This window comes from Amblyraja radiata, chromosome 1 (genome assembly GCF_010909765.2).
Source record: "Amblyraja radiata isolate CabotCenter1 chromosome 1, sAmbRad1.1.pri, whole genome shotgun sequence".
NCBI lineage: Eukaryota > Metazoa > Chordata > Chondrichthyes > Rajiformes > Rajidae > Amblyraja > Amblyraja radiata.
The window spans coordinates 94,612,889-94,625,052 of record NC_045956.1 but is presented as its reverse complement, the minus strand read 5'-3'; the positions used below and the strand labels follow the sequence as shown (position 1 = coordinate 94,625,052).

At 44.1% G+C, this 12,164-nt stretch overlaps 1 protein-coding gene across 4 annotated transcripts in view; it reads right to left on the bottom strand.

Moving 5' to 3' along the window:
- The window catches only part of pcdh7 (protocadherin 7), a 377,653-nt gene extending 365,731 nt beyond the window's left edge, over positions 1-11,922 (bottom strand). Inside the window, exons 1-2 of one of the 4 annotated variants that reach the window (XM_033026671.1) lie at positions 11,445-11,920; positions 6,621-11,208 (exon numbers count right to left, since the gene is read on the bottom strand). In XM_033026671.1, coding sequence (XP_032882562.1) covers positions 6,621-9,752 — 3,132 coding nt within the window. In that variant the 5' untranslated portion in view covers positions 9,753-11,208; positions 11,445-11,920. Of the gene's footprint in view, positions 1-4,325; positions 5,337-6,620 lie in introns of those variants that run through there. The other 3 variants (XM_033026681.1, XM_033026688.1, XM_033026693.1) reach the window with 3 other exon arrangements.
- Positions 11,923-12,164: the final 242 nt, after the last annotated feature.

Here is a 12,164-nt window from a genome sequence, read left to right as displayed (position 1 = left end):
AAAGCTTTTGAAGCAGGTTTTGTTAACTGAAGAACTGTGTGCCAGCACCAATTATAATAAAGTGACGCCACCTGTTGGCAAGTTTGCACTGCGATACAGGACTGCAATTGCATCCGTCTTTGCCAGTTTACCCGACAGTGGAAAATATCACCAGGAATATACCCAGCAACATTATTCCCAGGTCATCTTAATAGCCTCAGATAAAGTTTCCAATTGTTTTCTTCCTGAAAATGTACCTTAATCATATATTTTCTCACATATAACTCAAAAATGGAAAGGTTATAAAATGTTTAAATATTTATACCATACCAATATTTTGGTTCCTTGGAACTATTCATTTTTATCATATTATTTTGACTTTCTTGATTAATTAATATATTCTTGAAATAAATGCTTTAGCATTTCAAGAACTATTTAATGAGGGTGTTATCTAAAATCTATTTTTGCAATATAGATCAAATATAATACAATTTATTAAAAACATAATGAAAAAACATCAAAACCCTACTTCCCCAAATCTACGCAGGTCACATGTGCATTCTATAGAAAAGAGAAAACCTGATTTTGGCTAAAAATTAAGGAATCAAAAATGAACATAAACAAATGGACGGAAAAATACATTACCAAAAAACAACATTAAAAACTGCAATTAAACAAAACAAAAAAAATTGGAAAAACAGAGCAATGGGATAGAAAAAAAATTGTGACAAAACACTGACATTAAATGTTGGTAAGTAAAGAAATGTTGCCAAACAACACAGCTATTGTGTGATCATTTCACTCTTTCAACCAAATGGCTGTTTTCTGGGTAGGTAATTAGATTCATCAATGTGGAGGCCCTCAAAGTAGAATCCAGTAGATCTACAAACATGTGTTTCCAACATGGAAAGCTATTGTGAGATTGTATTCTAAATACCTTTATCTCTCCTAAAATGAGGGGTCAACAATTACAGCAGCTTAATTGTGATCTAGGTGAGATGCTACAAGGTCACAATTGATCTCTTATTCCTAATGGCAACATATGATGCCATTCAACCACTAACCTACCTGAAAATACAATAAAAAGGGCTGGGTTTAATGAACCTTTATCTCAACTAGTGCACCAATACAGGAAATATGCAAGTAATATCAACATATATATTTCCACACTTCTGGAACATGATAGTCATACATTTTCTGAAAGGAATGCCCTCTGTGCAATACATTTTTGACAGTGTTTTTGCTTCATTTCTTTACTTTGTACACACAAGTGGCTGATGAAATTAGGCTGTGCTCAATCTTCGCTTGAATTATTTTTTCTTTGCACCAAATTACAATCAGTACACATGAATAATGTCGCAGATGCTCCAAATTTTCATGAAGTACAAATTATCAAAATGCAGAATACAAAATTCAAGTTGGATATACTATTTGTAATTATGCCATTGAATGTAATAAAAATAGGGTTGACAATATACCGATACTAGTTTAGAACTCCAAAAGTTATAAAATGAATAATAGTCATTTATGAACTGACAGGATAAATTGTCTTAATAAATCTCCAAGATTCACTGCCATCCTTCATCTCCAGGCATCTGGGAATAAACAATAAAAAAGTTGCCTTGCCTTTAGATTTACTCAGAATATAATTACATCGACAAATTTTTAAGTGAAATGCTGCTTTTGATATGTTATACGAAAATGGCCATGTAAAGAGACAAATCGGTATCTGCCTTCAACATTTGCTGAAATGGAACAAAGTTAAACTTTCTCCGGTAAGTCTGTAGCATTATTATTTGAGTTTCCACAAAGGTAGCATATGCTGCTAGGTGGCAAAGCTTCATTTTTTTAATTGTTCATTTGGCTGTTACTCTTTAAAACGCACAATATCCAGCATCCAAGATGAACTCCTCACATTGACCCAAGAACATATACAGAATCTATTTCCATTTCATCTGAGCCTTCGACTTGATCAAGTGGATTATTTCCACTCTAGTTCTGTTGGATCTGTGATGAAGCCAAGGTGGGAATTGCAGACTCTTCTACAGATAAGGCAGGAAGTATCTGATGTGGCAGAATTTGCAAATTGATATTCTCCTTCCTCCTTTTATGCGGGGGTTTTGTGTCCTCCCAATGCATGGACTACGAGTTCCCAACACCATCCTCTAGGGATTCCCAGAAATCAATGTGTGTGTTACATTTCTTCCAGGAATCTTTGAACATGGCCTTGAATTATTTCTGGTGATCTCTTCCCATGAAAGAGTTCAAAACAGATTGAATACTTCAGGAGTTTGGTGATGTGCACAGAAACCACAAAACCTGTCTAACACAACTGACTATACATTACTAGAGCGCAAACAGTGGAAACATTGGTGGAAGGAAACATTGACTGTGATTTGCTCCCCAAGGCAATAGAAAGAGTCCACCAATAGTGAATTACTCAGAATATTGTGATGCTGACTTCAATGTGATCCACAGTAATGTATAGTAAACAGAAAATTGTTTTCCACACATAACTGCACTTCATTTGCAGAACAAAATATAAGCAATAAAAGTGAGGTATACTATCTGCTCGTATTCATACATCTAAAGTTTTATTGAACATAACCCTTCAGCCACCAAATATGCAAATCTCAGGGGTTACACACGTCAAGGTGTTTCGACCGTTTGCTCTGACTATTCGAACAGCACGTTTTTAAATTCCTAGATGCAAGTTTGCGACAGTGTATTTAAATATTGACCTTCGGAATTGAAAAAAAAACGTTATTTATCAGTAGGCACACTTTTAGAGGCTGTTTTGAAGTAGCATGGCCCAAAAGCATAAAGATTTAGTTGAAATTGCAATGGACAGAACTATATTTCAGTGAGTACTTGGCGAAAGAAGGAATCATTCCTTAAATCTGTCGTGCACTCTTTTTCAAAATAAGGTAAACATTGATATAAAAGAACACTAGTGCTCTAATGGAAAATAATATACAATAGACAATAGGTGCAGGAATAGGCCATTCGGCCCTTCGAGCTAGCACTGCCATTCAATGTGATCATGGCTGATCATCCAAAATCAGTACCCCGTTCCTGCCTTCTCCCCATATCCCCTGACCGCTATCTTTAAGAGCCCTATCTAGATACGCTGTAGATACACTGATACACTGTACTTTGAGTTAGTGTCACCCTAGCTTCACATCACAACAGCAATAATTTGCTTTTTACATCAGCTATTTCCACAATGTGATAGATATGTAAAGGTGAGGCAACTTAAGTTAAAGCATCTTTCGCATCAATTAGCAATGATTCAACTTTGGTTCAACTGAAAAAAATGCATCAAACGAACCAAAACAGGGAAGCTGAAGGCCTAATAATAAAATAAATAGCGTTTCTATTATTTCCATAGTATGATAGCTGAATTGCAAATATATTATTGCTTTCATATCCAATTGAATTTCATTACAACAACTGGGATGACAATATTTTCTGATTTATCCAATTCCTCATCCAGTCTAAAAAAATTTGAAATATCATTTAGCACCAAAGGTAATTATTTTATGTTAACAATTAGCAGTCACCTACATGGATATATTCAAAGCTTATTTGATATTTTTTTTCTGATAATGAAGTTGTATAGAATTTCAATGCAATATTTGGAAGAGATGATATTATAAAGGTTCTACATTAAGTTTAGTGATTAACAGACAAACCTGTTAATAGATAATTAACATCCTCAATTCTATCTTCTAAGAAAATTCACACAAGTATAACCTTGTGAATTTTGAAAATTTAAAAATACATTCATACTCACTAATATAAATAGTAATAGTGATGCTCAGGTTTATTTTCTGAATGAAACACTGTTCAACATGGTGTTACAGTACAAGATACAAACAGCACAGCCTGGAGTTGCAATTCATGTAATTAGGCTTTCTCACTCTGGGCTTGAAATTATTTTCATTCTTTTTTACACTGAATGTCTCTGCCGCCTGAAGCATACCACAATATAATAAAAACATGAAAGCAAATAAATAAATAAATGATGCATACTTAATTTCATGCAATTTTAAGAATAAGGGGTAAGCCATTTAGAACAGAGGTGACAAAACACTTTTTCACACAGAGAGTTGTGAGTCTGTGGAATTCTCTGCCTCAGAGGGTGGTGGAGGCCGGTTCTCTGGAAGCTTTCAAGCGATAGTTATATAGAGCTCTTAAAGATAGCAGAGTCAAGGGATATGGGGAGAATGCAGGAACGGGGTACTGATTGTGGATGATCAGCCATGATCACATTGAATGGCGGTGCTGGCTCGAAGGGCCAAATGGCCTACTCCTGCACCTATTGTCTATTGAAAGACAACTCTTTACGTCAAATGGCAAAGAACAGAAGTGCTGCTTTGGCTTCAATTGCACAAATTCAAATTAAATTAATAGACAGAGAATGCACCTTACTCATGCAGCTGAACTTTAGTGTTTGCATAAGGGGAATTATTATAAAGCATGATTTCTATTTAATTCATATTAAATAAAATGTTAATTCTCATTGTGCAGCTACTGTGACATCTGCCTCTCCGTATAAATGCAGCAAACAACAACTCATTTGCATATAGCATGTTCCAACATGGGAAATATCCCAAGGCACTTCAGAGGAGAACCATTAAGCAACATTTGATACTGAGTTACACAAGGGGATATGAGGGCTAATGATCAAAGTTTGATCAGAGATAGCTTTTAATGACCATCTTAAAAGAGAAAAGGGGACAGAGAGATGGAGATTTAGCAAGTGAATTCCAGACTGTAGGACTTTGGCTGCCTAAATGTAGCCACCAACATGAACCAGCTAAGGCCAGAATTAGTAAACCACAGATATTCCAAAGGATTTTGGGCCTGAAGGACATACAAAGATAGGATCATAGCAATGCAGGGATATGAGATCAATGATGAATTATAAATTAAGTCATTGCTGAACTGGGAGCTAATATAGATTAGTGCAAATGAGAGATAATATAACTGGATTGGTTACAAATAAGGACACAGGCGGCAGAGATTTGGATATCCTCACGTTTCAGAACATTGAACATGTAAAATGGAGACACAAGAAACGACAAATGCCGAAATCTTGAGCACAAAACATGTTGCATTAGCCAGGAATGTGTTAGAACCAGAAAGTCCAGAGGTAACAAAGGTACTGATTAGATCTTCTAGCAGCAGCTGAACTAAGGCAGGTGAGAGTCAAATAATGTGTGGAAATATGTAGTCTTGGTGTCACCAGAGGGGTGTGGTCAAAAGCTCACCTTGAGGTCAAATCTGACACCCCAAGGTTTGGCAGTTGTGGGATGGAGCTCACGCGCGGCAAGGAAATAACAGATATTGACCTAGACCAAAGACATAAAATAAATCACAGATTTTTTTTAATAGTTTGTTCTTATTAATTTAGGAGAGTCAGTTAGAGACTGACCTACAATCCATCACATATTTACAACATTCAATTTCTGAGAATGACGATAAGAACGTTAAAACATCAATATCAGAATAGTATCGGAATATATTTCAATTTGTTCAGAAGAGCATTTAGAATTTTACAAACTTTGAAATGGTCATTTAGAATGCTTTTGGAGTCTGATTTCAAACATTCCCAAAAGACTGTGAAAAAATGAAGACATTTGAAAACTTTCAAGGCTGCAGAAATACTTCCATACAACAGTGCAATATTCCAAAACTACTTTGTGCAAAGTATTCAAAATCCAATTATTGTTGTCCAAATAAAGTTTGTAGAAAACTGATTGACCACAGGTTCAATTTTATCCATCACAGCTTTGTTATTTTTAGTAACTTAAACTGATCTAGTAACCTAAACTCCTCTCCTAAATGCAGATACATTATCATCAGTACAGGATCTAACATACAAATGCCACTGTAGGTGATCTCCATCCCAGGATGATATCTGAGCTGCAGCTGTGTAGCTATTAAAGCATCAAATATAGCACTTTTGTTGATCTATATACCGATAAATGCATAAAGACAAGCATGCTTATAAATGTAAAGAACATCTCTGGAGATTGTTTTCATAGTGGCATTCACACAGCCTGATTTTTACCATCACTGACTGGGATTTGATAAAATGTTGATGTTCCAAATACCAACAATTTAAAGGAATCTCCACAAATTTATTTTCTTTTTTATTTGCTTATCTTGCACAATACGAATACAAATGGACATAAATGTATCACAGTGTAGTTGTCACTGTGAACTAGATCTGTGGGGAACTGATTCTCTTTGACAGAGAGGGAATAAGGAGACCAAAAAAGAGATGGAAAACATGTTTTTCAGTACTATGACATAAAACAGGCTTGAGTAACCAATCTGCACATCACTATCTGCCTGATTATGTTTTGTTACTTTGCCTTTGCAGATTATACACATTTATCTAATTACTTCCATATCTTACCATTTAGGTTTCAATTATTTGAAATCAATTAATCAGAAGTTTTATACATTTCTCTAATTCTACTTTAGAACAACAACCTATCTTTACAAAAAACAATTATGAATGCTTGTGCATCATCATGAACATGTGTGTATACTGACAAATATTAACAATATAGTGCACTTTGATTTCTTTCCTCACATACATTTTTTGGGTAATTATTGCTTCTTACCTGTTTGCTGTATTTGTTATTGGTCTGACAGCTGTACTCTGAGCAATGGTCCGATTCAATTGAGATGTTGTCTCCTGTCCCTACGAAGGTATTGGCCGGTGGAAGTTCTTGCACTGCCTGGTGTTTCTTCCCTGCAGTAGGCGACTGAGGGTGAAGCTGAACTGTTGGCAATGGAGAGCTAGATTTGTAATGCCTTCCGAGATCAGGACTGCCTGGTCCACCATTCATGGAGTGATAACATCCCATGCCAGGGCTCTCTGTGAGCTTCTCGTGCACACTATCATATCGCTGTCCATTTGGTTTTGACGCTTCCACAGTCACAATGCTACTGTACAGAGGTTGTTTGGCCTTTTTGTTCTTTTTGTCCTTTTTGGGTTTTTTGGACTTGTCATGTTGCTGGGGTGTGAAAAAGTCCTCTGGGTCCTTTTTTCCTGCCTCATATCCATTCTTGGATTTTTTCGGTCTACAGTACCTTGCCAAAACCACAACCAAGATGATTAAGATCACTGTCATGACCCCAGCAACAACCCCAATGACAATGCTGAGCCTCTGCTTGCTCATCTCATAGTTTGGGTCACCTGCAATATCTTGCTTGATGGAAGTGCGAAGACTTCTGGCTATCTGAGTTTCCACTGTGGTGGCATTGGAAACACTCTCGTTCACAAACACGTGGACCATTGCAGTGGTGTATTGTGAAGGCTGCCCACTGTCATTGACCTGCACCACCAACCGGTGCAGTCCATAGTGTTTCTGAGTTAGCTTCCCCACCAAGGAGATGACACCACTGGCCGAGTCAATCTCAAAAAGTTTAAAGGGGTTTCCCCCCACAATGCTGTAATTGAGGTCGGCGTTGATGCCAGTGTCACTGTCCGTGGCCAGGACTGTGGCCACCACTGTCCGCAAGTTACTAGAAGGAGGAAGCAGGGTGTAAGACGCATTCTTGGGGAAAGTGATGGTGGGCGGGTTGTCATTGTCGTCCATGACATACAGCGATATCATCGCCGTGGAAGATTTAGGGGGCTCTCCCCCGTCTACGGCCTTGACTTTGAAAGAGTAGGTGGTCTGCTGCTCGCGGTCGAAGGAGACGGTGGAGAAGATGGTGCCCGTGTCGTTGTCTATGGAAAAGACGTTGTTGTCCTCTTCGATGAAGAGGCTCATCTCGGCGTTGGTGCCCTGGTCGGCGTCCATCACTGTGACCATGCCGACCGGGCTGTTGGGCGGCAAGTTTTCTTTCACGTAGAAGGTGAAGAGGTCCTGCATGAAGCGGGGCTCGTTGTCGTTGGTGTCCTGGACTTGGACCACCACGGTGGCGCTGCCCTGTAGGGCGGGGGTTCCTCGGTCCCGGGCCACCACACGGAACTCGTAGCGCTCTGTCTGCTCACGGTCCAGCACAACGTTGGCTCGAATGGCGCCCTTGACCGGGTCGATGGAGAAGACGCCGGCAGCCGCAGAGTCCAGCGAGTAGCTCAGCTCGGCGTTGCGCCCATCGTCCGCGTCGGTGGCCACCACGGCGGCGACCAGGTCGCCGGGCGAGTTGTTCTCGGGGATGGCGAGGCGGTAGACGGCCCGCGGGAAGATGGGCGGGTTGTCGTTCACGTCGGCCACTCTGACGAGGAGAGAGTTGTTGCTGGACAGGCTGGGGCTGCCCGAGTCCACGGCCACGATCACCACCGAGTACTCCCTCACCGACTCGTAGTCCAGCGGCGCCGAGGTGTGCAAGAAGTACTTCTTCTTCCTGGGCTGCAGTGGCAGCGGCGGCTGCTGGTCATTGTCCGCCTCGCTGGCCGGCCTCAGCTGGAAGGGCACGTCGCCCACCACCGTGCAGGTCACGACGCCGTTCTCGCCCTGGTCCCGGTCGGATACCTGCACCAGAGCCACCGGCGTGTCCACCAACACGTCCTCGACCACGCTGGCCGCACCGTCCCGCAACACGATGCGCCCGATCTTGCGGATGTCCACCAGCGGCGCGTTGTCGTTCTGGTCGCTGATGGCGAGCAGCACTGTGGCCCTGTCGGTCCGCGGGGGTTGCCCCCGGTCCCGGGCCAGCACCCCGAAGCGGAGCTGGTTCACCTCCTCCCGGTCGATGCGGCGCAGCACGCTGAGCCAGCCGCTGTTCTCGTCCAAGCGCAGCAGCCGCCTGGCCGCTTCACTCGCCCCGCCGAAAGCGTACTCCACCTGCCCGTTCACCCCGATGTCCGGGTCGCCAGCCCGCAGCTGCAGGATGCGGCTCCCCGCCGGGCTGTTCTCGGATAGCCGGGCCTCGTACAGCTGCCGTTCGAAACGGGGGCTGTTGTCGTTCACATCCGAGATCAGGACCCGCAGCAGAGCGCTGGAGGAGCGAGGTGGGCGCCCGCCGTCACTCGCCCTCAGCCTCAGCTCGTAGGAGTCGCGGAGCTCCCGGTCCAGAGCCCCCTTGACGATCAGCTGCGGTTGTTTGCCCCCGTCCGGGGTATCGGCCACCTGCAGCTCAAACACGCTACTGCTGCCGTCGCCCTGTCCCGGCTCCTCGCTGCCGCCTCCACCTCCACCCGGCACCTTGCCGCTGCTGCTGCTGCCCAGCGCCGGCTCCAGCCCTCGCCTGCCCCCCTGGCCGCTCTCATCCTGCAGCAGCAGCAGCTCGTAGCGCTCGATGCCGTTGGTGCCGAAGTCCCGGTCGGTGGCGGTGGGCAGTAGGTAGAGGGTGCCCACTGGCCGGTTCTCCTCCACGGTCAGCGTGAGCACGGGCGAGGGGAAAGAGGGAGCGTTGTCGTTGATGTCGTCCACCACCACCTGGCCGTCGTGAAGTTCCACCCAGCTCTGGGCCGGCCCGATCACCGACACCTCGAAGTCGATGAAGCACTCGTTGGCGTCGAAGATGCGCTGGCACTGCGTCAGCTTCTCTCGGTCTATGCGCCGGCCGGTGGTGCAGAGCTCTCCCGTGATGTTGTCGATCTTAAAGTACTCCGAGCCCGATTCCAGGCTGAATGTCACTTCTCCCGAGCCCGCCACGATGCCCAGGTCGCTGGCCACATTGCCGATCCGCACATCGGCCGGTCCCTCCTCGGTGATCCGGTAACGGAGAGCTTGCTTGGCGCTCACCGGGACGGCGGAGATGACCACCAGCGAAAGCACCAGTGGCAAACAGAAACTCATCTCTCCGAGTAAAATTTCCCCCTCCCTACCACTCACCCTCCACCGATTAATCGCACCAAATCTTTGTTCCTATTGTCCGTTTCAACAGTCCAACAACACTCAGTAAAGTAATCTGCAGAAACACTCACCGGGACACGCACTCACAGAGACACCATTTAGCTTTGACATTCCTCTCCTGTAAATTGGATCACTCTATTCCGCTCGAGCATGTTGCTGCTCTCGGGACTCCAGCGCAGGAAAGGAGAAGCATTTAGTAAAATTGGTCACCTGAATCCGTTAGTGCTTAGGACGTGCCTTTTCATTCACGCTGTTCCAAGTTTGTCCTGCATCCGCAGTTGGTGCTTCTTTACCTGCGTGCTAGTGGTTTCTGTAAACTGTATGTGTGCGTGTAGCACTCTGAGTGCTCCAAGCTTGCTATTGCAGTCTTTCCCTTTCTCTGCACACACTTCTATTCGCTCGCTCGCTCACTCTCTCGCTCTCTCGCTCTCTCTCTCTCTCTCTCTCTCTCTCTCTCTCCCCCCCCAACCTCCCTCTTCGCCCGCTCCCGAATGACTGAAGACGCAGCAACTGAATAGCGGAAAGAGGTAGGAAACCCGGGCAGAAAGTTGAAAGGGCGATTGTAGGATTACTGTGAACGCGATCCCATTCTCCGTGTCCAAGACGATTAGATGGACAGAGTCCCGCAGAATAAAGGTTGCAGTTAATGACTTTCTTATTCGTATTCAGCCCGGAGAACCCGGTACAAGGAGGTGATCTGCCAAGATGCGTCTAAATGCAGATATGCGTCCGGATTGAACGTGGATTGGGAAATCCTGTCTGTTAAAACATAAATCCGAATGAGAGCCAACTGATTTCACGATGCGGATCTTTAAAACAAACGACGTCCGCCAGCGGATGGCTTCTGGATCGGGTCAGAGCAGTGGAATAAACGAAACCTCCACAATTAAAGTGGGATTTGGCTACCGTACTTTCACAACAGCAAGTTTTCTTATTCCAGACCCTGGGCTGTTTCTCAGTCGCCTGACGCAGTCCTTTCAGCGGTGCTGAATCCTTCACTGAGAGAGAAAACAAAAGTCCTTCCTTGTTATTCGATTAGTCTTGGTCTGCTGAATAGTTCATTGCTATTCCTGCAGTTGAAGTTGGGTTTGCCTTCCCTCGTATAATTCAGCCTTCTGTATTCAGAGTGTGGCTATAGGTTATAGCGCAAACCCGGCTCCAATGCCGATGTTTCGCAAAGGATCGGAGTCTATAAAAGAGTGGAATGCAATAATGTCCTCTCCCTCCAGCTGGAGATCTGCAATTCCGCTGCTTACCCTCCGCTATCCGCACGATGTCGACTGTGGATTCAGGTTAACAGCAGAGTTCCGATTTCTCGCTCCCTCCCTCTTTTGTATGCCATCCCGCTCGGAGTGTGGGTGAATGTGAGAGTTTTCTGACTCATTTGAGGTAGCGTCACCTACAGAGTGGAAAGGAACTGATGCACGGTCAGGAAATGCAGAGATTCATTTTTTCCACATCATCAATCTCCCTCCTCATTTGCTTCATTTCATGTTTGTCGCTTCCCCCTTTTCCCCCTGCCGTTCCATTTATTTTAATTCAACGTTATTTTCTTTTCAAGCAGATTAGTGGCGTTTTAGATATCATTCCACATCCTATTTTATCTCACGGTGTGCATTCGGTTACCGTTCTTACCTTCATTCAGAAGCAGCTTCTCGAAAGTAGATTGTTATTTGTGATGAATATATGCCTATCTGCATATCTGATTAAATTAAAAAAAATAAAACAAGCTCGCCTTTTAACGTTAAGAGAATGTGTGGCTGTTTTAAAACTCGCCTTTTATACGGCCACAGCAGAGGTAGGAAAAGCTCATGCTTGTGCGAGAGAGAAACCGAGGTTGCGAGTTTGGTCTGGATATATAGTATTGTTTTAAAGAAACAGTTTATTTCCAAGCGTGATAAAGAGTGAGCTTTTCTCTGCGGACCCCTTTCCCGCAAAGCCAGGGTTCGAGTGTCGATAGTATGTTGAAAAAAACACAAAAATACGTTTTAACAAGAAAGCGAACGGTCTCTAATTTCATTTCTGCAAAGCATTGCTATTTTTGTTTGTGCTGCGGCGATGAGCGGCGTGCGACTGCCGTGACTTTTCCGAGAGGGAGCCGGGGAGGGGTTGGCACGGATGTGGGCTGCGAGGAGATGCAGTTGCTGGACGAAAGTTGTGTGTCGGAGGAGTGCAGCGCCGGAGCGGCCGGAGCGCAGTGAGGCTGCGGCAACAATGAGCAGCGCCTGCGCGGCGAGGGGAGGGGAGGGAGCAGAGGTGTGGGGCAGCAGCATTTGGTGACAGTCACAAAGTGATGACAGAGACAGAAAAAAAAATCCCGGCGAAGGCAAGAAGACGTTTGCCGAGAGAGCACGG